The sequence below is a fragment of the Pteronotus mesoamericanus genome, unplaced genomic scaffold (assembly GCF_021234165.1).
Source record: "Pteronotus mesoamericanus isolate MK-2021 breed Mesoamerican mustached bat unplaced genomic scaffold, CSHL_Meso_final contig_214, whole genome shotgun sequence".
NCBI classification, from domain to species: Eukaryota; Metazoa; Chordata; class Mammalia; order Chiroptera; family Mormoopidae; genus Pteronotus; species Pteronotus mesoamericanus.
In genome coordinates, this window is record NW_026555089.1 from 3,122,257 (window position 1) to 3,149,506 (window position 27,250).

The 27,250-nt window shown below is 61.5% G+C and overlaps 1 protein-coding gene across 1 annotated transcript in view; it reads right to left on the bottom strand.

Annotated features, from left to right (window-relative positions):
• Positions 1–27,250, bottom strand: part of LRP5 (LDL receptor related protein 5) — a 94,893-nt gene that overhangs the window by 23,395 nt on the left and 44,248 nt on the right. Inside the window, exons 6-11 of the mRNA XM_054570786.1 lie at positions 13,036–13,432; positions 11,505–11,676; positions 6,393–6,609; positions 4,324–4,613; positions 3,355–3,581; positions 1,966–2,150 (exon numbers count right to left, since the gene is read on the bottom strand). Coding sequence (XP_054426761.1) covers positions 1,966–2,150; positions 3,355–3,581; positions 4,324–4,613; positions 6,393–6,609; positions 11,505–11,676; positions 13,036–13,432 — 1,488 coding nt within the window. The remainder of the gene's footprint in view (positions 1–1,965; positions 2,151–3,354; positions 3,582–4,323; positions 4,614–6,392; positions 6,610–11,504; positions 11,677–13,035; positions 13,433–27,250) is intronic.

A 27,250-nucleotide genomic window follows, 5' to 3' on the forward strand; every position in this document is an offset into this window, starting at 1 on the left:
AGGGGAGTCTAGGGCCTGGGTGACCCCAACATGTTCTGTTCCTCGACCCGGGTGTGACTCTCCAGGTCTTCCCTCGTCAAACGGTGTGTCATGGGAATGTCTCTTCATGTATGTTCTATTTCACAGCTAAAGAAAACATTACTGACATGAGAACATGCTGGTCACATACAGGAATAAGAGAAAGCAGATTGAAAATTATGCATGGCGTGATTTGGAGCAATGTTTTAAAACTGCTTCTAAAAAGTAAAAATTAAGGTTTGTGACAAAGAATACTGCTTAAAAGTCAATGAAAAATTTTGAAACTGAAAAGAAATGACAACACAAATACTGGTTACCATCGAGTGGTGAAGTTATGGATAATTATAACATTCCTTCATAGTTTTCTGTATTTTCAGAACTTTTCTTGGCTGATTATTTTACCATTGGGGGGGAAAACAGTTATGAAATAAAGAGGCTCCCTGGTGTCTCCAACCGAACACACACATATCAACACACACCACACACACACTCACGCACACATGCTCCTCCCCACCCCCGGGGCCCTGGAAGAGGCCCAGACGGCTTTCTAACAACCGTCCCGTAACGAAACACACAGAAGGCACCTACTGCGCGCCAGGCCCAGGGGAAGCGCTTTCCGCCGCCACCTCACTCAGCGCTCGCGGCCGCTGCGCCATGTGGAAGGCAACAGCGGCACAGGGGCCCGCGGCACAGGAAGGCTCGGTAACTTGGCCGAAGCCTCCCCATCAGCAGTGGCAGAGCCAGGACAACACTGGGCAGCGAGGCCCCAAGTCCAGACTCCCGCCCGGCTCTGGGCATGCCAGGCACTGTGGCCCATTTGGCACTCGCCCGGGGCTCCCCACATGATTAAGTGCTCGGTACACATCTGTCATTAGAGGGAAACCGTGCAACGGCACAGGGACAGCCAAGCCCAACCCACGAGGCCACCCTCGACCCGCAGGGTCGTGTGAGTGTCCAGGGCCTGTCCTGGTTTCCATCCAAGTGTGCTGTCACTTTGGGGCCATTAGTGAGCCTAATGGTTCTGGCAGCCACAGCGGTGCCGTGATTGGCGCCTCAGCTGGCACCGACCGGCTCCTCGTAGCTCACGGCTGGGCGCCGGGCTCGGAGACGTTCAAGGAGGGCCATTGGCCCCACACACCAGGCAGGGCGGGGCGGGTGCAGCCACCCTACATGCAAACTGAGACACCAGGGTTCTAGCTCTGCCCACGTGGTACCTGGGACGAGCCATTCAGCCCACCTGTGCCTCCGTTTCCCCATCTGCAAATGGGCCCAACCACACCCCGCACAGACGACACAGCAGCAGTGACTTGGGAGGGAGCCAGCCCTTTCCACTGCACGGGGCAGCCCCGTCTCCCCAGAGCAGACGTGCCCACGCCCCACCAGCCTGCCGGTGGTGCAGAGCCCAGAGTTCCATGTTGTGGGATCAAATCCAGCTCCCGCTGCTGGGCGACTTGGGGCCAGGCCTTTTTCCCCCCCAGCCACCTAAGCCCAGGGCGTTGTGTGTATGTAGCCTGCAAGTTTTCCCAGAACAAGGCCTAGCACGCAGTAGATGCTCAGGGTGCAGACAGAGAGTGTGGCCCTGGGGTCGGAGTGGCACTCTGTGACCTTAGGCAAGTCCTCCAGTGACCTCCCTGGGCCTCGGTTTCTGCATCGGTGATAACCTATGCTGCAGGGTGTTTTGCCAAATCAGAGCCCTAGTTCAGGGTTTAGCCGGGAGCCAGTTCCAGTGCTAGACGCGGCACTCACCAGGGCCGCGGCCCACAGGCCTGCGGTGCAGCACGGACGGGGACGACCCTTGAGAGGGGCAGGATGGATGTGCCCTGGAGCCTGGGGACGACCCACGGGCCAGAGGACACAGGGCAGGGGGCACCGAGAGCCAACCCGCGCTGCGGACCAAGGCCGCCCCCCCCCTGCCCCCGCCCCCGGCTGGAGCCACCCGGCCCTCACCCAGCATGTTGGATGACTCGATCATGTTGGTGTCCAGGTCAGTCCAGTAGAGACGCTGGTCCGCGTAGTCGATCGTGAGGTCGTTGGCCCGGCCCACCTTGTCCACCAGCGTCATGCAGTGGGTCCCGTCCATGAAGGCCCGCACGATCCTTGGCTTGCCACCCCACTCGGTCCAGTAGATGTAGCTGGAGGACACGGGGCGAAAGGCGGGGTGGGCTCGGGGTGGCCCGCTGGCAGCCGCCTCCCAGGCCCGGCCCTCTGCATCCCAGGGAAAGCCGCGTCCACGGCCTCCCTCCAGGGCTGTCCCTTGCTGCCTCGCGCCTCCTGGGTCCCTCCCATGGCAGCTCATCTGCAGGGGGTGCGATCGCCCAGCTACCGGCACAAACAGGTGCGCCAACACGGTGACCGTGGAACCCAACAGCCCGGCTGGGGTGCCTGTGTTGGGGACAAACGCTTGCTGAGCCGCAGAGGATGCCGAGTGACGGGACATGGATGAACACGGGCAAGGCGGGACGTAAGGTCCCTTCACCCAGAGTGGGAAAGAGGACCCGGAGGTGGCGGGCGCTGCAGGGCCAGGAGTCAAACAGCCTCCGAACGCTCCAGGAAAGGACCATCCCCGTTCCAGGCGTGGGCCATCTGCCTCACCCTTTCACTGACACCAGGGCCTCTCGGTCCTGCCATCCCAGACAAAGTCTGTCTTTCCCCAACAGAGCACGTGACAGGCAGGGTCTGAGGGGCTCCCTGCACATCGTTGAGGTTTTATGGGGTGAGCATGTGTCCGCTGCTCAGAAAAGGAAACTCCGGGGCAGAGGGACATGCCGCCCTGGCCCCTCGGGCCCCAGCGCCCGGGGTACAGCCCAGGCCTCCCATGGATAAGCACACAGGTGTCGGTCCTCAGCTCAGGGGTCCACCCGAAGCCCGAGAATACACGGAGCCCAATGCCAGTTTTGAGACGTGGGACTCGGGGCAATGGAAGGAGAACAAGATGTCTCGGCCCAGCCCTGCTCTAACTGGTTATGCAACTTTGGGTAAGTCACTTGGCTTCTCTGAGCCTCAGTTTCCACCTCTGTATAATCAGGGACAAAAATACCCACCCCCTCAAAGGCCTCCTGGACGCTGCCCTGAGACAACCCACATACATGCGCTCAACGCAGCGCCCAAGGCGTGGCCCGCAATTCCTTCCCTCTGCTCTGGGCCTCAGTTCCCCACCCCCGCAAAGTGAACTAGGTGATCTCCAAGGGCCCGGCCACCTCCAAGCTAGAGGCGGTCAGTGCTGCTCTAATCAGAGAACCAGCTGGGCAGCCACTGCCTCCATCTCAGGCCATCCCTGCTGACACGGAGAGGTGGGAGGGGGGCAGGGACAAGCATGTGGACAAAAACGGCCCTTACCCCTTGGTCGGGTCCAGGGCCAGCGACCTCGGGTTGTCCAAGTCCCTCCACACGAGGACCTGCCGGAACTGCCCGTCCAGCCGGGCCACTTCGATCCTGTTGGTCCCAGTGTCCGCCCAGTAGAGGTTCTTGCCCATCCAGTCGACGGCCATGCCTTCCGGGTAGTCGAGGCCAAACTCGATCACGTGCTCCACTGAGCTCCCATTCAGGAAGGCGCGGCTGATGGTCTGGGAGCGGGCAGGGGCAGAGGCCACAGGTGAGCGACCAGCATCTAGGCAGGCAGTTACCTGCGGGAAGCTTGGCCCCTGGGGACAACTGCTCACCGCCTCTGGAGCCAGATCAGCAACACACGAGAGTTTGGAATGAACTTTTCAAATGCAGTAAAATAGAAAGATCTGCGAAAAAAAATTTGGCTACACACACACACGCACGCACGCACGCACGCACACACACAATCTTCCTCCTGAAATTTTATCCAAAGACATGAACAAAAGCGCAAAAGATGGGGAGCCACCAGAAATACAGAAGGGGCCTTACACACAGAGGCCTTCACTGCTGTGGTTCTTCAGAGTCGGGAAAAGTGGAAATGACCAAAAAACAATTAAAATGCGGTCATGGTGAAGTACAATGGGAATATCTGTCCAGTGCAATCTTTTACACATTTAAAGAACTCTGTCAGCCCTGGCTGGGGTGGCTCAACAGATTGACCTCTGGCCTGTAAACTGAAAGGTCTCTGGTTCGATTCCTGGTCAGGCCCCAGGCCTGGGCTACGGGCCAGGGTCCCTGCTGGCAGGTGTGCGAGAGGCAACCGATCCATGTTTCTCTTGCACATGGATGTTTCTCTCCCTCTCTTTCTCCCTCCCTTCCCCTCTCTCCAAAAAATAAATAAAATTTAAAAACCTCTGAGGCAACCCATTGCAGGCAAGGTGCCACAGGACAGCCAGGCACAAGACACTGAGCACACTGTACCTTCAGGCTGACGTCCGTCCAGTAGATGTGATTGTTGGACACGTCGAAGTCCAGCGCAGAGGCCTCCTTGACGCCTGTGAGCGGGATGGCCACGTCGTTGTTGTTGGTCTCCAGGGAGATCCTGTGGATGGTGGCTCGGCTGGTGAACACCAGGAAGGCTTCGGGGACGATGCAGGTCTTCATGTCGCTCAGCAGCTCCAGGCCGATAGGGCAGCCGCACTTGGTCGTATGGGGCGTGAAGAAACACAGGTGGCTGCACCCCCCGTTCCTGTCCGCACATGGGTTGGTCCCTGGAAGCCAACACACAGGCCCTACCCGTCAGCAGCTCTGCAGAGAGCACGCGGTTGATCCACGGTCATGTAGGCCGTTACTTTCACCAGACACCGATGGGGACACTGGGTGGAGGGGACGGAAGCCCAGGTCTTCCCTGGGACTGGAGCGGCAGTAACAGGTCCCTGCGGGTCCCCAACGTTAACTCGCTCTGACCACACAGCGACCTGGCGGGCAGAAGCTAGTCCCACCCCTGTTTTCGAGTCAAAGAGACAGAAAGGCGGAGAGGTGACGTGGTTAGGAAGTCAGGAAGCAGCTCAGCAAGAACGAGAACCAGGAGGCCCAGCTCCCGGCCGGGGCTCCGGCCCAGGTTGGAAGCAATAACGCCATCAGGCAGTGATGGTACAATCGTCCCTCGCAGGGCCAGGTCCCTGGCCTGGCCTGACTGGAGCCTGAGGTCCCAACCAGTTGCCTCGTCCGATTCAGCGATGCCTCTCGGTGACCCCAAAAGCTCAGGTTCGCCCAGGACGGCCAAAGGCGCCCCCTCTTCATTAAAGCAGGTGCTACTCAGCATGTTCATTTATTTTTGGCCAGCCTGTTAACCTTAACCTACCAGGGTGCTCTTAAAATTGGCTCTAATGTAATGTTAATGTTTCAGTTAATAAAGGACCCTTTCCCCCATCCCTCTCAGCAAATCCTGAGATGAGAGAGACAAAGATAAAGAGAGAGAGAAGAGACAGAGAGGATAAGCTTAATTTCCCCACTTTAAATCACACCCCATGGATACATCCTTTTTCTGATCCCTGGGGTTTCATTCGTCTTTTTTAAACAATCACTCATAAGTGGGCCCCGCCACCCACACGGGAAGATGAATGTGTTTTACAGAGTGGCGGGTAAGATGACATGTGTCAGTTTTGTCACCTCTGTTGCAGGAATGCAGGTGAGGACGAGAGGCCAGTCCTGGAGAGGTGGACACAGTGGCTGCTCCCGGGCCTGCGCACACAGCCTCCCCCCAGGCCTCTGCTCAGCCGTCCCTTCTGCCGGCAAACCTACTCCCCGCCTGCTTCGCCAGTTCCAAGCTCAAACGGGCTCCCTTGGATTTTAAAGCCGGGCATGCCTCCAACGTCCCAGCTCCACACCCATCTGGGAGCAGAGCTAAGGGCCAGACGGTCAACTACTCGGCAGCAGGTACTGGGCCCTCACGGGTCATTCATTCATCCAGCAAAGGTTTGCTGGGCACGTCCAACGTGCAGGCGCTGCCCCCGGCCCTGGGGCCCCAGCTGGGACCAGAGCCCCTGCCCCATGGGGCCACAGGCCCCCCACCCCGGCCCCACCACATCTGGGTGCCACTCTTTCCAGTGTAGCCTGTCGACCTGCATTTGGAGTCCTCTGCATAAGAGACAAAACTGGAGTGAGCAGCGTGCAGGCCTCGGCGACGGGGCCGAGGCCGACCGGGCCTCTTCCCTGGGAAGCAGGGCCACGCTGCCCCGAGCATGCAGGGCTGCCTCGGGCAGGGCGGCCCATGGCAGGCGCTCCGCGCGTGTCAGCCACTAGCACAGCGATTCCCGCCAGCAGGCCTCACAGCCCATCGCCGGTCGGCACACGGCCCCTGCCCACCAGCCCCTAACCAGGCGTTAGCCCCACCTCCCGTCCTCCCCACCCCCGGGCAAGGTGCCCCAGCTGGACGCTACGCCTCCTCAACTGGCAGCTTGGGGACCGGAGCACAGCCATTGCCCTGGTGCTTCTTCACCACGCCAGTGGGCGCAGCTGACCCGTGGCCAGAGGCTGACCAGACTCACCGATGAACTTGGCCACGTTCACGGCCTTGAGCCCCATCAGGTCGGGCAGCTGGTCAATGATGACGTCCCGGCTGGCCTTGACCTTGTGCACGCGCTCAATGCTCCGACGTTGCCAGTCGGTCCAGTAGATGAAGTCCCCCAGCAGTGTGAACCCAAAAATGTGCGGGAGCTTGTCTTCCAGGAGCGTCCGCCTCTTTGTTCCATCAACGTTGATCACCTGGCGGGACGGGAGACACAGGTCTGAGCCAGGCTCGGGCCTGAGCTACCGCGGCTGCACGGGCTCGACTCCCAGGAGCCTCAGCTCTGTCTGCGCCTCGCCCGGCCTGGGCTGAGGGGCAGCGTGGCCTGAACAGGGAGGGCAAGCCCGTGTCTTCTCCCAAGCCACCGCTGACGGACGCGGGGCGGCCGCCTGGCACCACGGCACGGGTCTCGGCCCGGGGCGGGATGCACGGGAAGCTGCCTGGCTCTGAGTAGCAAGTCTGTCCCCGGGAGGCCCCAGGTCACACCCGAGACGTGGAGTTTCAGAGGCCGACGGCTACAGCACCGCAGGATCTGGGTACGACGGCCTGCTGGTCTGTCGACCGACTCCTCACCCGGTCAGGGCCAGACGACCTCTGAGGGCACTTCTGGTTCTGAGTCTGAGCGGCAGCCCCGGGGGCCTCCCAGCCCAGACACGCCAGCAGCCGTTTACTCAGAGAGGTACAAGCTAAGTCCTCTTCCTGCAGAGTCAGTGCTGATTAAAAGCATCAACCGCAAAAGCCACAGAGGAGGAAAAACACTGTCAAACACAGGAACGCCTTCACCAACTGAAACACACACACATGGGGCAAGACGTGGTTCCGATGACAGGGCGCCCTGCAGCGGCCGATGTTAAAAGGGAGACGATAAAACGCAACCTCCAAACGCGGGGCTCGCGGGCCAGGATGAAAGCGGCACCATGAATCAAAAGCGAGTCTCAGCGGGCCTCCTGCAGACAAGATTGTATCTCCAGCTCATTGGAAATACTAAAGCCCTCTGTTCTGCAGGCGGCGAGCCTGCAGGACAGGCCAGCTGTGTGTTGGGCAGAAAGGACTTTGGTCCTCTGTTGCTAGACAGTCCAGGGCAAAGCTGCTGGGTCACCAGGGAGGGCCAGGGCCCCATAGGCAAGTCCCTGTACCCCCGTGGACCTCAGGTTCTCCACCTGTAATGGGGGGGAACAGCCAAGCTGCCCAGGAAACTTACCCAAAGAACAATGGCCAGGCCCCAACCTGGGGCAACTAAACCGGCACGGGAAGGCCCTGGGCTCAGGGATGGAGCCCGAACGCAGCTCCCACAGGCGGTTCTGGTGAGCAGCCCAGGCGCGGACCCTGGATTAGACCCTCCCATCGTACCACAAACTCAGGGGCTGCCGGCCTCACCTGGACTCAGACCGCAGCCATAGGGATTTCTGCGCGGAGGGCTACGCGTCTCCCCTGACACCCCTCGGGATCCCCGGGGCAGCAGCGCAGCTGACCCTTGAACAACACGGGGACAAGGGCCCTCCCCCGTGTGGTCGAAAATCTAGTATAACTTCCAGCTCCCCCACACTTAACTACCCATAGCCTGGTGTTGGCTGCCGGCCTTATCGGTGACACATACAGTCACACCTTGGTGCTCATCAGCTTCAGAACTTGTCAGACCCGGTACCCGTGGCATTTTAATGAGAAAAAAGTGTTTCGCACTCAGCGCTTGCTCGCCACTCAGCGCCTGTCTCTTGCAATGAAAGAGGTCGACGCTTCAGCCTCACGCGAATGTTCGGCACTTGTCACACGTTCCGGGACGAACTAACAGCAAGTACAGAGGTCCCGCGGGATTTCTATATATGCATTATGTGTTGGGTCCTTACAATAAAGTAAACCAGACAGAGAAGATGTTGAGAAAAATCAGAAGAGAAAATACCTTTATTGAAAGCAATCCACATGTAAGCGGACCCACACGGTTCAAACCCGTGTTATTCGAGGGTCAGCTGCAGATGGCAGGTGACGGCCTAACTCCCTACACCAGTCTAGGTGCTGGTTCAAGTTCTGGCCCCACAAGAGGAAGGCATGGAAAGGCGACGAAAACACGCCACGGGCTGACCATCAAGCCCCTCAGTGAAGCCTGAGTACGACACTCACACCCAGGGTCGCAGCAAAGGAAGGGATGGTACGGGGGCGGGGGTGGCGGGGGTGTCCCCAGGAACCCAGCCCCTTAGAGAAAGGGCTCAAACCCTTGGTCCTTGACTCAGCAGAGCAGGGCTGGGGGTGGGGAGCAGGGAGGCAGTGCATTCACACCACGAAGAAAACAATCCACATCTAGAAAATCCAGGATCCGAAAGTTTTCACATTCCCAAATGCAGGAGGGAGAGACGCGCAGACTTCGTGCAGGGGACCGCCCCTGTGTCCCCCCGGTCAGCCCCTTCCCTGGACTGGGGCAGCATCCGGCACAGAGCCCGCAGCAAGGGTCAGCTCCGGACATGCGGACAGACGGCAGTGAGGGTCTGCGCCCGGCCAGCACTCCCCAGGCGTGTGCCCTCTCAGCCACGGCGGGACCGAAAAGGGTCCCCAGGCCGGGGAGTCTGAGCACACTCATGCCCCGAGTCCCCTCGGAGACGTTCGGTCAGTTTAAGCACAGGAAAGGCTCCGAGTCCTGCGGAAGGTCACCTGACGCTTCCCAAGCCCGTTTGATCAAAGAGTCCCACACACTTGTAATTTGTCAGCGTCTCCTTTAAGGTCTCCCAGGGATGAGCTCCAAATTGACAGGTGATCCACTCAAGGTGCATGGTCCTGGCTTATTGTTCACAGCGAGGGCGAGGGGCCGCGCTGTGCACCCCCTCCCTCATCTTCCCGGTACAATGACGTCACCGTTTTCAGTTCCTGCCGGTTACCTTTGAAACTCTAATACACCCCTCCCTTTCCCCACCCCTCTGGCCCCCGACTCCTGTCTGTTCTGCTCGTCCGCTACCCCGACGGGTAACGTTTACATTCTGTCCAGTGGCCTGCGCCGTCCGGGGCTCTGTCGGTGAGCTGATGCTAAAAGTGGGAAATCCCGTCTGCTGGGAGGCCCGGCGTGGGCTGCTGCCCCCTGGATCTCTGTTTCTCATCCACGAATGGGGATCAAGCCACACGCCTCAAAATACTGTGGTGAGACGGGTGCAGGAAAAGGTGTCCCACCCCATTAGTCGCCAGGACAGTGCAAATCGAAACCGCGAGACACCGCAGCCCACCCACGAGGATGGCTGCAAACACAGAAGAAAATGAGAAGTGGCGCGTATCGGCGAGGATCTGCTGCCCTCAGAACCCGCGCGCACCCCCAGTGACACTGCAAAGCAGCACAGGCTGTGGGGACCGTCCGAGGCCCCCTCGGTCACTGCGCCGTCAGATGTGACATCACTGCATGGCCCGCCAAGGCCGCTCCCGGGCCCACACCCAAAAGATCTGAAAACAAGTGCTCAGAACACACGGGTACACAAATGTGCAAAGCAGCGCTCACAATCACCAAAAAAGTGGAAACAAGCCAAGCGTCCCCCGACAGAGGGGCGGATAAACAGCACGCGGTCCGTGCACATGGTGGGACAGTGCTCGGCCAAACAAGCTCCCCGACCCGCTACGGCTCGGGTGAGCCCTGGGCACATCAGGTTACGTGGAGACGCCCGGCACAGGCGGCCCCGTAGCGTAGGGTCTCATCCACACGAAACGCCCAGCACAGGCAAACCCACAGAGACGGACAGGTGAGCGGCTGGGGGGTGGGGAGGAGGGATGGGGGCTGGCGGCCAGCGGGCGCGGGGTTTGGGGTGATGAGAATGTCCTGGAACCGCACAGTGCGATGGCCGCACGACGCCATGAGTGGGCTAGATGCCCTGGCCTGTGCACTCTAACATGGTTCAAATGGTCAATTTTATGTTCCGTTTATTTTACCACAATGGAAACCACAACACAGGTGATGCCTGTGCTGTGTCCGTGGCGTCAGCAGGACACACGCATCCCAACCCGCTCCCGGGGGGGGCGGGGGGGGGTCTCTGCAGACGAAGCCCAGGGCTGATCCCGCCACAAACGAAGGTCTCGCCTTCAGGCACAGAGGCCTGAGAGGCCTGTGTCTTCAAACTCCCTTTGGCAACAAGATCCTTTTAAAAAGGATCATTTGTAGGAAACTCCCACGGGAAATGGCTAGTGCTACAGTTGCTTGGGATGGGGTGGGGGGCACCCACCAGCCCCGAGCCCCCACTGTGGCCAAACGCGTGGCTCGAACCCTACGATACAGACACACGTCCGCTTCTGCCCTCCCCCTGCAAGCGGCCTGGTGGGCGGGACTGGCCCCGCGGAGCCCTGGGAAGAGCAGAGGTGACCCCCCGCTTGTGACATCACCAAGCAGCGATGTGACCACAGGCAGACAGGACTCGCCCAAGAAGTCACTGGAACTGAGGGAGGCGTTGATGCCGAGGAGAGGCACCGATGTCCACCAGCCGCTTCCCGGGAATGGGGACAAACTTCACTACCGGCCGTCAAGAGCCCGTCCAACAGAACACACGCGTGAGCAAAAGCAAGTTGCTAAGGACCGCCCACGGGATGCCACTTCAATGAGCCACGTCAAGTCAGGGAAGCCATATAGAACAAGACAAAGCCCAGTCAGAGAGACGCCCACATGGCACCAGAAAGTGTCTTACTGTGTGAGGAGGATGCACCCCATTCAGGACGGAGGCCACCCCTGGTTTCAAGGACGCTGATAATGTGCTGTCTTCAGCTGGGTGCTGGATGTGCAAGGACTATTTCTTTTTTACGACTTTGTATCTTGATACAGTTTAAGACTCACAACAAGTTACACAGTAGTCGAGGCGGTTCCCTCGTACCCTGGCCCAGCTTCCCCCAGGTAACGTCTTAACCACAGCGTCCCCTTCTTCCCCTACAGTGCTACGGGCTTGGCTGTTAGTACAGCATGAAACGTATCATCATTATTTCAAGGATTCCAACTGCTCAACTAACAGCGCCCAGGCCCCGGCACATCTGAGGGGCTCCGGGTGGCCAGGCCTGGCTGCTGCGTGTGCCCATGGCCGGCTGGGCTGCGCAGCCTGCACCAAACCGCTTCGCGGCCCGACGCTCACCCATGGGGATGGCTCACCTCGATTTTGTCCGTCTTGGCATCTCCCCAGTAGAGCTTCCCCTCCTGCAGGTCCAGGGCCAAGCCGTTGGGCCAGCCAAGCGACGTGTTCACCAGGACGTGCCGCTCCTGCCCGTCAAGGTTGGCACACTCGATCTTGGGCTTTTCACCCCAGTCTGTCCAGTACATGAGGCTGGAGGAGAAGCACATGTCCATGGCAGGGTCCGCCCATCTGCTCCCTGCGGCCTCTCCAGGGCCGAGAGCAGTGCCCGTCCCCATCGCACCGGGGGAGCTCGGGAAATGCTGGCCAACAGGACAGATGAGCCCCAAGCCCCGGGGGCAGGAACGGGGCGCCACGGGGATGGGCGTGTCCCCGCTGTGTACTAACTGCTCGGGGCCCCTGGACTCAAAGGGGCCATGGGCGCCGCTCCCATCGGGCAAGCCAGCAGAGAGCAGCCGCCCTGACAAGGGACCGGGGGTCGGGTTGGTGGGGGGGGCGGTGCTGGGGCTGAGCACCACCAGGGAGAGGCAGAGAGCAGCCTTCTCCAAAGAGCCGAGGGATCCCCAGCGCAACGCAGGTCACACGTTTTCTGTGGCCCCAAAAAGTACAACTCGATCCTGTGGTAGCAGCTCTGGGGCAGGCACTAGGGAAGCCTGCCGGGGCTGTGCCCCAGGCCCCAGGATCTGACACCCCAACTGCTGGCCGTGTTCCCCAGGGGGCCTCCGACGGAGCTGGGAGGGGCCTTGGAGCCAGTTCCCCCATGCCCATCCCCGGAGGGGACAGAGAGGCCACGGAGACAGTCACTCGACAGAGCCGTTCATCGGTGGCAGAGAGGAGAGCAAGCCCCAAGCCATGGTCCCCACCCTGCAGCAGGCACCCAGGGGCTCTGCCTCCTGGCCCCGTACACCCCGGGGACCCGCGTCTCATCCTCACCCACCCTCCCTGGGGTACAGTCCTGCCATTGGCAGCTGACAGAACAGCACCCGCCCCCCAGCCCCACCTTGAGCAAGTCCCGCTAACTTCTCTGGGCTTCAGCTTCCTCCACTGCACAACCTACCCCACGAGGGGAGGGGGGAGGCCAAGCTTTAACTACGGTATCATCTGAGCGAGGAACATGCTCAGGAGAGGCCAGCCTGCACGTGGCAAGTGCAGCAGCAGCCACCACGCTGCTGCCATTACTAGCGCGGAAATCGGACTGCAGGCCGTTCTGTTTTACAGACACGGAGATTGGGGTCCAGGGAAGAAACGACTTGCCCAAGGTCTCCAGGACCTTCTATGCATTTGATACATAACAGCCTGTGTCAGAGCTTCTCCAAGTCTGGTCCCCAGACCAGCAACAGAAGCATGACCGTGAGAGACTGCCAAGAATCAAGGTCTCCGGCCCCACCCAGGCCTCCTGAGTCAGAGCCCTGGGAGCAGAGCCCAGCCACGTGCGGGCGGGGGGCACCCTCCTCCTGGGGACCCCAACACAGGAGAAAGTTGCAGAATTTCCGTTCAGCCTGGCTGCCAGCCCCAGTCCAGCGGGGAGCCCTGCCCGCCCCCCAGCCTCACCCCATCACTGGGTGCAGCGCAATGGCGCGGGGCTCGTCCAGGTCCTCAGACACCAGGATCTTGCGGGAGGTGCCGTTGAGCCGCGTCACCTCGATGCGGTCAGTGCCTGTGTCGGTCCAGTAGAGGTTCCGGGCCACCCAGTCGACCGCGATGCCGTCGGGGTCGTTGATCTCGGTGTTGACCAGCGTCTGCGCGCCCGAGCCGTCCAGGTAGGCCCTGCGGATGGCCCGCACCTCGTCGTCCGTCCAGTAGACGTAGCCCTCCAGCGGGTCGTAGTCGATGGCGATGGCGTGCCGGATGTCGTCGACCTGCAGGACGATGTCGGTGAAGTCCGGCGTGTCCAGCGATATCCTCCGCAGGTCCGTCCGCCGCGCCAGCAGCAGCACCTCCTCAGCCCCTGTGGACACACCGCGAGTGTAAGGTAAGAGGCCTGCGACAGGACAAGAGACGGTCCGGGGCGGGCTCGGCGGGGGAGGGGGCTCAGCAGGTCCCCAGGGGCCTCCTCGCAATGCCGGGCGATGTTTGGTAACGTTCCCTGGATCTTCCTGCACAGCCGCTAGGTCACCCTCTCCAGGGCTCTGTGAGGCCGGCACTGCTTGTAGCACCACAATGTAGAAGAGACGACAGAAGCACAGAGAGGTTGAGCAACCAGCTGGAAGCCACACAGCCATCTGTTTTCAAGCACTGCAAGCCCCTCTCCTGGCTACAAACCAGCCCTGGCCGGGCCCTTGGCTCCAGCCCCCACCGGCTGGCCATACTCCCCAAAGCCCCCATGGGGCCCCACCTGCACTCCTTGCTCACCCTCCACAGCTCAGCTCAAATGCCGCTTCCTCCTGGAAGCCCTCCTCCGCCCGGCCGACCCCACGAGGCAGCTTCATGTCCCACAACCGCACACGTCACATTCCTTCCGAGTCTGATTCCTTCGGAGGTGGCCATCACGTGGACAAGCGTGAGCACCTCGGAACAGACGGCCCAGACTTCCTCTTTGTCACCCAGCAGTGTTAACCTGTGACTCCGTCCATGAGTGGAACTTCCAGCAGAAGGAGCACACGGAGCCTCGTGTGGACTCGGGGGCCCCGGGGTGCCCCCTAACCCTGACCTGGACGCCTCCAGAGACAGCTGGGGTCAGCACGTGGCCCTCTACCCAGAGTGGGGTCATCATTCACTCGTTCATTCTGGCCCTTTTTCATCTCAAGGGCCCACAGAACCAGGAATGTTTGGTGCAGAGAACATTTCTGGCACTTTGGGGCCACTTACCTGGTTTGATGCAAACCCAGAATGGGAGGGACCCCCCTGAAGTCATGCAGCATCGCAGGATGCAGACAGGGACAGAACCCGCCTGGGACCTCCCTCGGACCCAGGACCCTTCCTCAGTGCCTGGTCCCCTGCACCCCAGTGCGAGCTTCTTGCCACCAGGAGCAGACCCCGGAACCGGTGCCCGGCATTTCAAGTAAGGGCAGGAACCTGGTCCCTAGTCTCCTGCTCCAAGGCCCAGAGTTCATAATTTGATCCCTCCACTAGAGGGCGCACGCGTGACAGCAATGGTTTCCTGAACCCAAGACCAGGGAAACTGAGGCAGGCCGCCGTGGGAAAAGTGCGGGGGCACACAAGGCTCGGGAGATGCCCCAAGTGACCGACTGCAGTGGACACATCCAAGGTCCAAATTCAGATTTAGTGGGAGGCGTTCATGCAAGTTCTGATTGGATGCCTGTTAGAAGGAGAGTAGGGAAATTCTGAATCTCAACAGACGGTCTTCCTCTGGGCTCCGTTCCCAAAATGTCATGTTGACATCTGACCTGCCCTTCGAGGCCCAGGTCACATGCCGTGTCCTCCCCCGGAAGCTGTTCCTTCCTGACCTCCCCAGTGGGCGGGCAGACCACATGTGCACGCACTGCAGGCCCCTCTGCCAGGGCACCACCCTGCCTGGCTCCTGGGGATCCTGGCACCCTCCCCTGCTCTCCGCAGCCCCAGCACGAGGCCACGCTCAGCGCCAACATCCCAGAACAAGCAGGGAGAACTCAGGACAGAAACCTCCTGGCACTGCTGCTGCTGCTGCTGCTGCTGCTGCTGTGTGACTTTGGGCAGGTCCTTAACCCTCTCTGGGCCACGGTTTCCTCATTTACAGTGAGGAACTGGCCCAACCTGATGGTATATGAGTCCCTGTCTAGCTGTGACATCAGGGGGACCATAAACCAAGTTCCATAGAAGGTTCTGGCTTCATCTGCCACTGTGGGGGAGGCGGGGTACCCGCAGGCCCAGCCGGGAAGGGCCCTGCCCGAGGACACCTGCAGAGCTCTCCAGAGGCCCTCGGGCACCCACACGGGGTCAGGCAGCCTCACTGCGCCAGTAAGAATGCACAGCAAAGCCCACTTGACTTCAAGTAGCACTTCAGCCACAACCCCCGAAAACGCTGGTCCCCGATGGAAACCGACACTCGGTTCCCAAACACATTTGGAGCCTGTCTTGCCCATCCCTGTTCCCATGACACTCCAGACACAAGCACCTAGAACAGCACAATCCTCGCACCAGCCCCTGAGGTACGATGACGCCCTGTTTTACTGATGAGGAGCCTGGTGCCCAGAGAGGCTGAGCTCCTGCCCAAGGGCACACAGCAGCAAGTAGGGGGATAAGGCCCCGCGGACACTTCGACCCCTGGGGGCGGCACATGCGGGGCTCCCGAGGCTGACGCGCTGCCCAGCTGCCTCTGTCGCTCCACCACCACCTTTGTAGGCAGCCACGTGCAGCCAGGTCCTGGACCGGGTGCTATGGGTGGGGTGGAAAAAACAGATGGGGATCCATCCCCCTGGGGACACGGGGCAGAGCCCCTCTGGGAGCCAGACCATCGGCAAATCAGTGCCAGGAAGGAAAGCTGGGACCGGGCGGCAGCTGAGGCTGGGGGCCTGGCCTCCACTTCCAAGAGCGGCTGGGACTCCTGCGGCCGTGACCGTCAGTGACTCCAGCGGAGGGTGCCCGCCTAAGTGTGCACGGCTCCAGCCCTGCGCTCCCAGATCAACACAAAGCCTCAGGCACATCCCCCCCACCCCACCCCACCCCACCCCCCATCAGGGACCCCCCTTATCACACTGTCCCTCAGAATGAAGCCTCTGTAGCTGAGGTGATTAAATGCTGAGGTAAACTGGTGGGTGTTAATTGACTGCAAAGGAGGGGGTCTTTCACACCCCTTTGGTAGCAGAGCCTTCCTTTGAGGGTTTTTTTTTTTTTTTAAGATTTTATTTATTTTTAGACAGAGGGGAAGGGAGGGAGAAGGCGAGAGAGAGAAACATCAGTGTGTGGTTGCCTCTCGAGCATCCCTTAATGGGGACCTGGCCCCGCAACCCAGGCGCGTGCCCTGGCTGGGAATTGAACTGGCGACCCTTTGGTTCCAGGCCGGCGCTCAATCCACTGAGCCACACTAGCCAGGGCACTCTTGAGGTTATTTGAGCTTTCCTTAGAAAAATGAGAAAAACACAGAGCCCAGGACACAGGGAGGGAGCCACAGCTCAGCCCGTTCGCCTGAGGGTCTGAGGCGGCGGCCATGCCCAGCGGGGAGGCAGCAGGGTGCTCTGTCCAGGGCCAGTGCAGGCCGCAAAGAGAGAGGCCACGGCCTCGGCCCTGAGGTCGCGGGCCAAGGCTGCTGCCCACAGGTGATCCCCAAGACTGCAGGTAGCAAGGTCGGAGCGGCAGCCCTGGCCTCGAGCCACCTGGGCGTGGGCACAGGGCGCTGCGCTGGGCCAAGAGAAGGCGAGGCCGACCCCCTCCCTGCGGCCAGACACAGAGGCCGGTGGGAGTTTGTTTAAACACCAGGGAAGTAAACTGTTTAAAACTAACAGTTTGGCCAAATGGTTTTCCTTGGGGTTGTCTAAACAAATAGCCTTCCTCTCAGCGCTGCCAAAGAAAGTGAAACCATCCCTCGCTGGCCCGGCAGCGGCCCCTGGGGCCTCCTCGGGGGGCGGCAGGGTGGGGCAGGGCGGGCGGCGGGGCGGGGGCAGGGGGGGCGGCGTTCCTGACTTCGCCCGCCTACCTGCTTGCGCACACGCAGGAAAGAGGGCAGCATCTGTGCCCCGGGGCCGAGCGCGGGCCACCGGGCACAGGCATGGCAGGAGCGCAGATTCCTGGCAGAGGCTGCCCTCGAAACGGAGAAGCGGCCCTGAGGGACGGGCCTGGTCATGGGCACGTCCAGTCCGACTCCCTCCCTTTCGCCAACTTCCACCTTGGCCACAACGCCCGCGCCACGGGCGCCGACCCTGTGCCCAGCCTGGGACCACACAGGCGAGGTGGGACAGAGGCGGCCAGAACATACTGCCACAGACTGGGGGCTCACACCGACAGAGCCCGAAGTCAAAGGTCAAGGTGCCCGCAGGCTCTGCTCCCTGAACAGGCTCGAGGGGAGGAGGACCCTTGCCGCCTCTCCCAGCTTCTGCCGGCGACTGGTGACCCTCGATGTTCCCAGCTTGTGGCTGCCCCTCTCCAGCCTCCGCCTCAACCTGCACACGCCGCCCGCCCCCGCCCCCGCCCCCGCGGCGGGTCTGTGTCTGAGACCCTCTTCCGAGGTCGCCAGTCATGGGATGTAGGCCCACCATAGCCCAGTGTGACCTGGTCCCTCACGCCTGCGAAGACCCTCTTTCCAAGTGAGGTCGCAGCAACGTGTTCCTGGGGCTGAAACTCCAACATGTCTTTTCAGGGGCTCAGAATTCGCCCCACAGCAGGTGGGGAGCAGAGTGTGAGAGGAACGGTTCCCTGCGAGGTTCAAGGGAGGGAGCCCCAGGCAGGAGGGGGAGCCCGAGCACCGGCACGGAGGCCCGGGTGGGCAGGCAGGGGGCTGGCGCCAACCTGCGCTCAGAGGCCGGTGCCCGCCACCAGGCTGAGCTGTCACATGGGCCACAGCTCTCCCCTGGGGGCCGCTCTGGGCCCCGAAACAAAAGCCCGGCAGGAAGCCCCTGCAAGCGTCTGTCCACACTGGTTATCTCTGGACAATCCCAGATCTCCCTGCTCATCTCCAGCACAGGGCCATGCAGTACCAGCCCAGGCGCGGGGGGCCTCCACTGTCCCTGTCACACTCGCTGGACGCTCTCGGCGCAGCACGGAAGCCGCCACGGATGACGCGGGAGCAGCCATGCGCGAACTTTCTCTACGGACACTGAATGTGAACGTCCTATCATTTCCTCACATCCCAAATCGTTCTTTTTGGAATTTTTTTTTTTTTTTGGAACCACATAAAAATGTAAAAACTATTCTTTGCTCCCGGGCTGCACAGCCCAAGGTGGTTTGCGATCCGTCGTATGAAAGCACGTGTGACCCTGACGGTATCGGGGAGCAGGGAGACCTAGCGACGGGGCAGCCGTGCAGCGAGGGGGGGGCTTCCGCGCCGGCGCCCCGTGCTCCCGCCCGTTTTCCTCTAAGCCCGGAACTGCTCTCAAAATTAGCGTCTATTAATTTTTTTAATTAAAGGCATGTAAGTCAATCAGAAAACCACCCAAACCCCAGCAATCATGGGCAAAGGCCACCAACACAAATTAACAGGAGTAACAGCACAGGAGATAAACATGAAAAATGGATTCTCTGTCGATGATATGCAAACAGGAGGAGAGCCCAAGGCTCCCACCTCGGGCGGCAGCGCCCAAGCGGTGTGAACAAATCCCACAGAACCGACCGGAGCAAACGCACAGAACACTCACAGCAGCTACCGCCGGGTGGCAAAATTACGGGCGGTTTTTATTCCCTCCGTTATTTTTTATGATGTTTTTCTTTCTACAGTGAAAACAAATGTCACTTTACAAGAGAAAAACAAGACCTGAAAACACACGTGGGTGCCCAAGTTTATTGGAAAGGATCTCAAGATCCGGGTGGGGAGGCGGGTCTGGGCTCTGGGGACCTGGGAAGGAACGACCCAGCCCCCCCCATTAGATTGCCACTCGGGGACCATTCACATCGCCTCCAGGTTCTGAGCCGTGTGGGAAGCAGGAGCGAGGGAGAAGGGATGGGGCAGAGGAGCCCGAAGCCCCCACAGCCCAGGCGGCAGAGACCCTGCCAGCAGGTCACCCAGAGCGGGGGCACCTTAAAGGTCCTCGCAGTCCATCCCCTCCACACGCCAACATGGGAAAAGGAATTTTTGTGATGAGCCAAATAACAGTACATTCCAGGGTGTGGACTGACCACATCGCCGCAGAGAAAAGGGGAGGGGCCCCCACGCCCCCTGCCCCGTCACCCCACAAAGTGGACATCGCCACAGGTCCCCGATGAACCTCCGCAGCTCCAAGGTCACAGACGCCTCGGGAAGGACAGGCGCAGCCGGAGGCCGGCACCACCCCAGGATGGCGGTCGCCCCTGGCTGCTTCTCACGCCGGGGACAGGGACAAAGGCGGAGGACGCCTGCCTCTCTCTACCTCCCGGGCCCCCGCCAGCCCTGCGGCAGCCCCAGGGTCTCCGGCAGCCCTGTCCCCCTGCAGCTGCCCCCACAGCAGGCAGAGCCACCGCCGGCCACCCCCCCGGCCTGGAGCTGAGTGGGAAGAGCCAGGCCCCAGCACGGGCTGCCGTCCACTCTGCAGACTCTGAGGCCATAAACAGCTTCACAGTGGGCAGGCAGCCGGCTTATTTTTGTTTTTTAGCAATTGATTTTCTCCACTGCCCCCCTGGGGCAAGTGGTTGGACAAAAGCTGAGACCGCAGCCCAGCATCCTGGCCCAGGAAACCACGCCAAGTGACCACAGGGTCACAAGGCACAGAGGAAGTGGCCGGGCCGGGCACTGGCTCCGCTGGAAACCTGAGGCCCGAGCAGCTGTCCCCCCGGCATGGCCCACCCCGGGCCTCCCAGCGAGAGCACAGAAAGGCTGCAGCCACCAGGAGTGGCCGGGCAGGTGCCTGCGCCAGCTCAGCTCCGCAACGGGGGTCACCTCTCTGCCTACAGGCCCAGGGGGTGGCCAGAGAGCAGCAAAATCAGGGCCGGCCTGGCGACCCCCTGCATCTGGCCCCTCCCTCCCGTCTCCAGGAGTCAGCCCCTCACGTGGCGTCCTCTGCCACCTGCCTCCCCACCCCCCACCCCACCTGGCCCCCGAGGCTGCTCACCACACAGGCAGGACAGTCACACCCGCCTTCAGCCCCCAGCCCCACTTCCTCACTGAGTAACCTGGAGCAAGCAGCCTGACTTCTGTTCCCACACAAGTGACACTCAGGGTCAAAGAGCCCCCAGAGAGGCTGGCAGGGTCCTCTGACCAAGCAGGAGCCCCGAAGCCCAAAGCCACAGCCTGGTGCGTGTCCTCCCAATGCCACTGCACGCACGCCCGGGGATTTGTCTCAGCCACGGTTTCTGTGAACGAGGGGCAGAGCCGTGCACTGAAGCCTCACGTCCCTGGCAGAGATGAGCTCAAGAGGGAAAAAGAGACACATGAGCAAAGGCGGCTTGTTGGGCAAATTAAAGATGGGCAGCCCTGCCCTGGCTGGTGCGGCTCAGGTGGCTGGGCAGCAGCACCAAACAGCTGCAGGTTCGATTCCTGGTCAGGCGCATGCCTAGGCTGCAAGTTCCACACCCAGTGGGTCAGGTTCAGGAGGAACCAATCGCTGTTTCTCTCTCACATCGTTCTCTCTCTCCCCCCCTCTCTAAAAGTAATGAAAAAGTGTCTGCAGGTGAAGATAAATAAACCAACAAAAGGTGGGCAGCTCGGAGACTCAGGAGCGCGGGTCTCTGAGGCTGTAAAGCAGGCGGTGACTTGCAGGGTAGGGGGAGGCTGTGTGCGGCCTCTGCGGCTCGTGGCTCGGGTCTCTGAGGAGCCTGCAGAGTGTCGTCCCGAGCCTGGCACACAGTGGGTGTTCCACAAACAGCAGCGGCTCCTCCCTCCTGGTAACACCCGCGGTCCTGTGGCTCCGGGAGTGGCCTGGCTCGGGGCACGGATGTGCCCCTCTGTGCTGGGGGCCCAGGCAGTGTGGGGCAGGGGGTGGGTCTGGGTCAGGCTGCCCAGGCTCAAGTCCCCTCCCTGTCCCTTCTTCCGTGGCCTTGCTGGAGTCTGACCACCGTGCACACAGACCAGGCGAGTCACGGCCCTCGCCCCACTGATAGCTCCTAAGGCGCCAACGAGAACAGGGCTTCTTAAAAAGGGGGCCGGCCCACCAGCCCTCAAGAGCACGACCGCTGCGGCCCACCCTGCCCCCGCGGCGGACTCCCACGTCACAGAGTGGGCCGCACCGTTTGGAAATGCCCCCTCTCAGGCTCAACGGTGGCTGCGCATCAGCGGCTCACGAGGTGCAATGCCATTGCAGCACCGCCCTTCACAGTTTACGAGGTGCCTTCAGAGGCGTGACTGACCCTCGCAGGTCAAAGAGGCACAAGACCCTGCATTCCACTGGGGGGACGGCCGCCCACTGCGCACACCGCACAGGGCCAAGGCCAGACTCAGGTGGCCCCAGCCCCACCAAATCGGGCCCCTGGGGGTAGCTTGGCAGGGACGAGGAGAAGCGCCCCTTGGCGCAGTCACGAGAGCCGCTCCCGCTCCACCGACAGGCACTCTGGGAGGAGACTGCCTGACCCACTTTTCAGTCCCAGCCCTTCTCCGGGGCCTGCCATGGCCCTGTGGGAGGCCCCAAGCCCTCCCTGTCCGGGGCTGGGGGTCTGAACAGAGGCCTGGAGCCAAGGGGAAGGGCGGTTGCTCCCTCCGGGCCGCAGGCACAGCGCCGCAGGCACAGGCAGGGAGACAGGCGCCTGGAGGGTGGGCTGGAAGAAGGAAACAACCCATTTCCTGGGAATAGGAGGTAAAGGGTGGAAAACCCCCTCCTGGTCCCTCTCTGATGACAAGCTGGCAGCCCAAGGCATGAGCCCAGCCCGAGGGACCCTGGTTGCCACCCCCAGGGCACACAGAACTGGAGGGGCAGAGGCACACCAGCACCAAGACGAGGAACATGCAGCCATCACCCAACCCAGAGACACCACGAGGCGCACGCAACCCAGCGTGGCTGGGCAGCTGGGGACTCCCTCCGGGCAGCCGGCGGCTCCGCCAGGACCTGGACCCTGTGGGCCCAGAAGTAGACTCCGAAGCGCAGGGAGACACCTCCGTTGGGGGACACCTGGGGGCTGGGCTGGAGCCGGGCTTGGGCTACAGGAGCAAGGGGCGCCCCGGACAAGCTGGGGGCTGGGGGGCTGGGGCCAGGACCAGTGCGGGGCGGCCACAGAGCTGGCCGGACCGGGAGCGGGGCTATCCGGTCTTCACCCGCCACTCCAGGATGTTGGTTTTCTAAGACTACAGCATGCTCTCCTCTCCGCTTTTATTCAACTTAAAAGTTTGTCTCAGCCTCAGACACAAAAGAGCACGTGCTCTGTGGTTCCATTTCTGTGACGTTCCGGAACAAGCAAAGCTAATCCTGGGTGATCGAAGGCAGGGCAGCGGCGGCCGGCGGGCGCGGCGGGGGCGGAGGGGGGAGTTTCTGGGTGGTGGAAAGGTTCTGTATCTGCGCTGGGGTGGTGTTTACACAGATTTATACAACTGTCAAAGCTAATCAAAACATACACTTAGAATCTGTGCGCTTTATTGTCTGCAAGTTATACCTCGGTTTCCAAAAAAATAGAAGTTAGTGCTCGGGCTTGTCATCCCACTTCCTGGGACTGCGCAATCTGATTTTCTCGCTGTTAGAAACTCACGGTCTGCGGCTGAGAACAGCAGCTGCCTTCTGTTTGCAGTCAAGGCCAATCGCAGCCCAGGCGGCGGCGGCGGCGGCGGCCGGCACAAGGGCCTCCTTTCTTCTCCCTTTGACCTACTTCCCTGATAAGTGACAAGACAGCCAGACTGGGAACAAATGCGTCCCTTATTCCTCAGCCCTGAGCCGCAGCTAATCCACCCGGACAGACGGATGGATGTGAGGGGCCTGGAGACGTCGGCCAGTTGTCAGTCTGCCCGTCAGACCGAGAGTGACGCCTCTGTTGCCCCCGCCGCCTCGGCGGCCGGCCGCATCCCTGCCGTCTTTCTGTTTCCTGTCCCAGCGAACATCTGTTAAAACTACTTCTTGGCGAGGTGGGGCAGGCAGGCCCGTAAATCAGGACACCGAGGCCTCCCGCCCGCCCCAACAGCAGCCGCGGCCTGGGTGGGGGACAGAGGACCCACCCCACCCAGCCAGGCCACCCTGGGCGGCGGGGCCCTACGGCTGGACACGTGCGTGAGCCACCTGCCCAGGTTGTTCGGCTGTGTAGCAGGGTGGGGCACCGCCCAGAAAGCCCCCAGCGATGAGGAATGCGTGGGGACAAAAGTCAAAACAACAGGGGCGCGTCCCACAAAGAGCCTGCTGCTGAGAGGGCCGGAGCGAGGGAGGCAGCAGGCTTCCTTGGACCGTGGTGGTAACTCCCAAATAAGGCCCCGCTACTGCTGTTTTTAGCCCATTCCACATAATTGGAAAAACATGGGGAAAACCAAAGCCAGCTGGGCGCCTCAGTTGGAGCGGCTGCTGCAGGGGGGGCAGGGAGGCTGCGCCGGAGGGCGGCGGGCGCGTGGGAGCGCGGCCTGGCCCGGAAGGGCTCGCTGCATGCTGGCTTCCCGGGACAAGAGTCACTGGGCACCCTCGCGCCTCCCCCGGCCCCCAGCAGACCTGGGGCCACTTGCTGTGACTTCCTGCCCGGTCTCCAACTTCAGGGCACTCACCAGGGCCATTTGGGGGCACAAGGTCAGGGGGTCTGAGATGATGCAGCCGGAGCCCGAAGGGTGTCCCGAGTCTCACGCCCTGTCTGCAGGGACCTCGCAAGGGCACCCTGGACAGCACCTCGTGGCCCAGGCCTGCCAGGGGCACGTACTCCGCTGTGCAAACTCACAGGCAAAGAAACCGCACCTCAGAGCAGCCCCACCCCACGGGGGCTCGGCAGCCAGACGGTCCGCCCCCCGCTCTGTGCTACTCTTCTGGGGAGACATGTACACACCCCAGGACGCCAATCCCTCCATTTACCGGGGTCCAAGCGTCACCACCACCTCAGCCCCTTCCTTGCGGAGGCCCCGATCCCCGTCACAGGGCTGGCTTTCATCTACTCAATGTCAGGAAAAAACAGGATTCTTACACATCCCAAAAATGTCATTTTCTACTCCACGGAGCAGACGCCCAGAGGGAGTGTCCCAGGAACCCGAAAATCATGCCCCGGCCCTGGCTTCCAGTGCTGAGCTTTTCCTGCTGGGCCCATGGCTCTGACCTGCTGCCCATCCGCCCGCCCCGGGCGCCTGGCACGTGCGGATCAGCCCTCCACCTCCCACACCTGGCTCCTGTCATGGAGACGTGGAGCTGGGGAGGCTGGGGAACCTCGACGTGACGTGAGGGTCTGAGGAATTCCGACACAGCCGGGCCCCTGCCCTGGACCCCGAATCCCTCCAGCCCTGTGCCAGCCGTCACCCCGCGGGGAGTCACACGCCCTGAGCACCTGGGACACACACTGCGCCCCTCGGCCCCTCCCCCCAGGCTGTGCACGGTGGTGGTGGGGGGCGCCCCATCCATCCTTCGCCTCCACCCTGCTCTGCTTGGTACCACCCGACCTCTGTTCTACTTCCGATTCCAAACATTCAGGGAAGCTTTGCGCGTCTGGCATCAAACCAGACTACCTGCCTGGCTCCAAGTTCAAATTCAAGGTATGGCTCATCTACGTCAGGCAGCCAGGCCTTGATCTCAATGATCCCATCAATTAGGCACTATTATCATTCCTTTGACCAGGGAAGGCACGGAAGCACAGAGAGGCTGAGTCACCTTCCGAAGATCACACAGCCAGAACGCGAGTCAAGGTATCCCAAATGATGGCTGGCCATCAAAAGCCATCACACAACCGCACAGGAGCTGCTCTAAGTCCTAGATTTGCCTGAGACTGCGTTTCCTCACCACCGCCAAGCCTTGGCAGGCTCCCCACTGCGGACCAAAGCCGTGCCCCGCCCCACTCCAGAAGAGGGGAAGCCACCCGCCTGTCACGAATATCACCTGTGACGCCTCCCCTGCCCCCACCGGGGAAGCCGCCGCACAGCCTGGTTCTCCATCTCAGTGCAGCCCCGTAGCCCTCACCGTGCAGCCTCGGTTCGTCAGCTCCCGGGGCCCTGGGCCTCACCGACCCCGCAGCCAAGAGGACATCCCCGGGCCACCCCAGGGCCTCCGTGGCCAGGCCTGAATTCCATCCTCCCAGCGGACACCCCGGCCTCCGAAGACTCCGGGGAGCGGGCAGCCCTCCGTAGTTCTGCCCCCTCTGGCCAGCCAGGCGCCTGCACCGGGTTCTGCCCTCGGGGACCCCAGAGCTCGGACCACAGGCAGCGCGACATTCAGCAGCATTCGGTGCCTCGCTTCCTTCCTCTTGCCCTGTTGCTACCCTCCTGGAGATTTCCACGATCGGTCCCTGCCCATCGTCAGCACCCGTAATTCCACATTCCCTGTATCACGTACATCCACTGGAGCGCAAAGGTGCACGCGCCGGCGGAGGCTGGCCGCCGGGACAGCCCCAGGCGGCGAGGACACAGCCCGGGGGCTCTGGTGACAGGACGCTGGCTTTTTAACCAAACCTTTGTCTTCAACGTGCTTTTTTGGTAGCAAGAAATAAGAACGGGGTGGGGGGGGGCCGCGGGAGGCCACATTCCAAGCCCTGGTGTACAGACGGGGTCAGAGCTCTTCGTGACATCTGAAGCCGCGCTCGGGCTTCACGCGCGGCCCTGTCTTTCTGACTTGCTGTCTGTCCCCGCCCCCGCCCCCCCCCCCCAAACAGACAGAAGGTCCTGCAGTGGCCGGATGCATTTCTCACCCCTGCCCCTGATCCCTCCTGATTAAGGGATATGGAGATGTTTCAGGACCACCTCCCATGTCCAGAAAGCCACCTAGGAGAAATGCTTCTGAGAGACCTCTGGGGCTTTTCTCAGCTCAAACTCAAACTTTTATAAACTCCGTTCACCCTTCGCGCCCCAGTCGCCCCGAGCACAGCTGTGAATGAGGTCTGGGCTACAGAGGCCCCTCCAGCCCCCAGAACCAGCCAGGCCTTCACGGGGAGTCGTCCTACAAAAGCACCGAACATTCTCATGCAAAGCAAGGCTCCCTCCCATCCCCTTTGTCTCCCGGGAGCCTGCCCCTCCTTCTGACAGCTCCCTGGACAGAAGGGAGGTCGGAAGGGAGGTGGGGGTGAAAGCACGCAGGCTCCGCACAACCCCAGGCTCTGCACATCCCAGTCTGCTGAGCAGCCCGGCAAACAGCCCCCTCGGCCGGCATCCCCCCAAACCAGCCCCAAGGATTGACGACAAATACGGGTGTCGCCTGCACCCTGGGCCTTCTCCACTTATCTGTCAGTGTCCTTCCCAGTTGGGGGGGGGGGGGGGGCCAGGGGGACCGGTTCTCACAAGACCAGGGAAGGCGGCCCTGAGCCACGGAATCCTGGGGGAGCCTGCAGGGTTGCCGACCCCACTGAAGGAGGCAGGGCGCCATGGTCAGCTCCCTTCCTCCCCCAGCAGCTTCCCACAGGAAGGGCAGGCTTTGCTGCTAATCCACCAGTTCCACCCTGCTGGTGCCAGTGTCAGCTCCCACCTAAAAGCCCCCCACCGCCATGACACCTCCTCCAGGAAGCCCTCCTGGCCAGGCTGCCTCCTCTACACTGGCCTCTGAGCATGCCCTCCCCCACTACCCCCGACGCTGGGCTGCTCTGTGCCCAGACGTGGGGATGCACATTTCACATTTGCAGAAAGAATGAAATACCGTCAAAAGGGCTCACCCACGGGCAGGGGGTGGCCAGGGCGCAGAGGCCCCAGTTATGGGAACGCCGGGAACCAAAAGGAGGCAGGAGCCCACGGGACCTCACAGCCTGGCCTCCTCTGGGTCCACCCCCAGGGCATGGGCAAACCTAGGCCCCCAGCAGACCCGCCCCTGCTCCCCCGAGCCTGGTGAGAAAATGAGGTGCCGAAGGCATGACTGGCGGCTATGGCCGCCACCTACTGTGCACCTACTTCACACTGGGCACCCTGCACAGCAGCTTCCAATCCCTGTTAGCACACTGGGTCCTCCACAGTTTCCCTGGGCAGGGGTGGTCTGCGGCCCCATCTCCCCTATGAGGAAGGGAGGCGCAGAGCGGCAGTGCCCCAGCCACCGTCCACCCCCAGGTGACCCGCAGCACTGTGCACCCCAGCGTGGCCCGGGCAAGTCCCTCCTGCAACACCAGCTTCTCCAGCTGAGCGAATGCACTGGGCCACAGCTCTGGGTCCACACCCCACTCTGGGAATTCTGGTGCGTGAGGGGCCCTCCCGGGGCCCCTT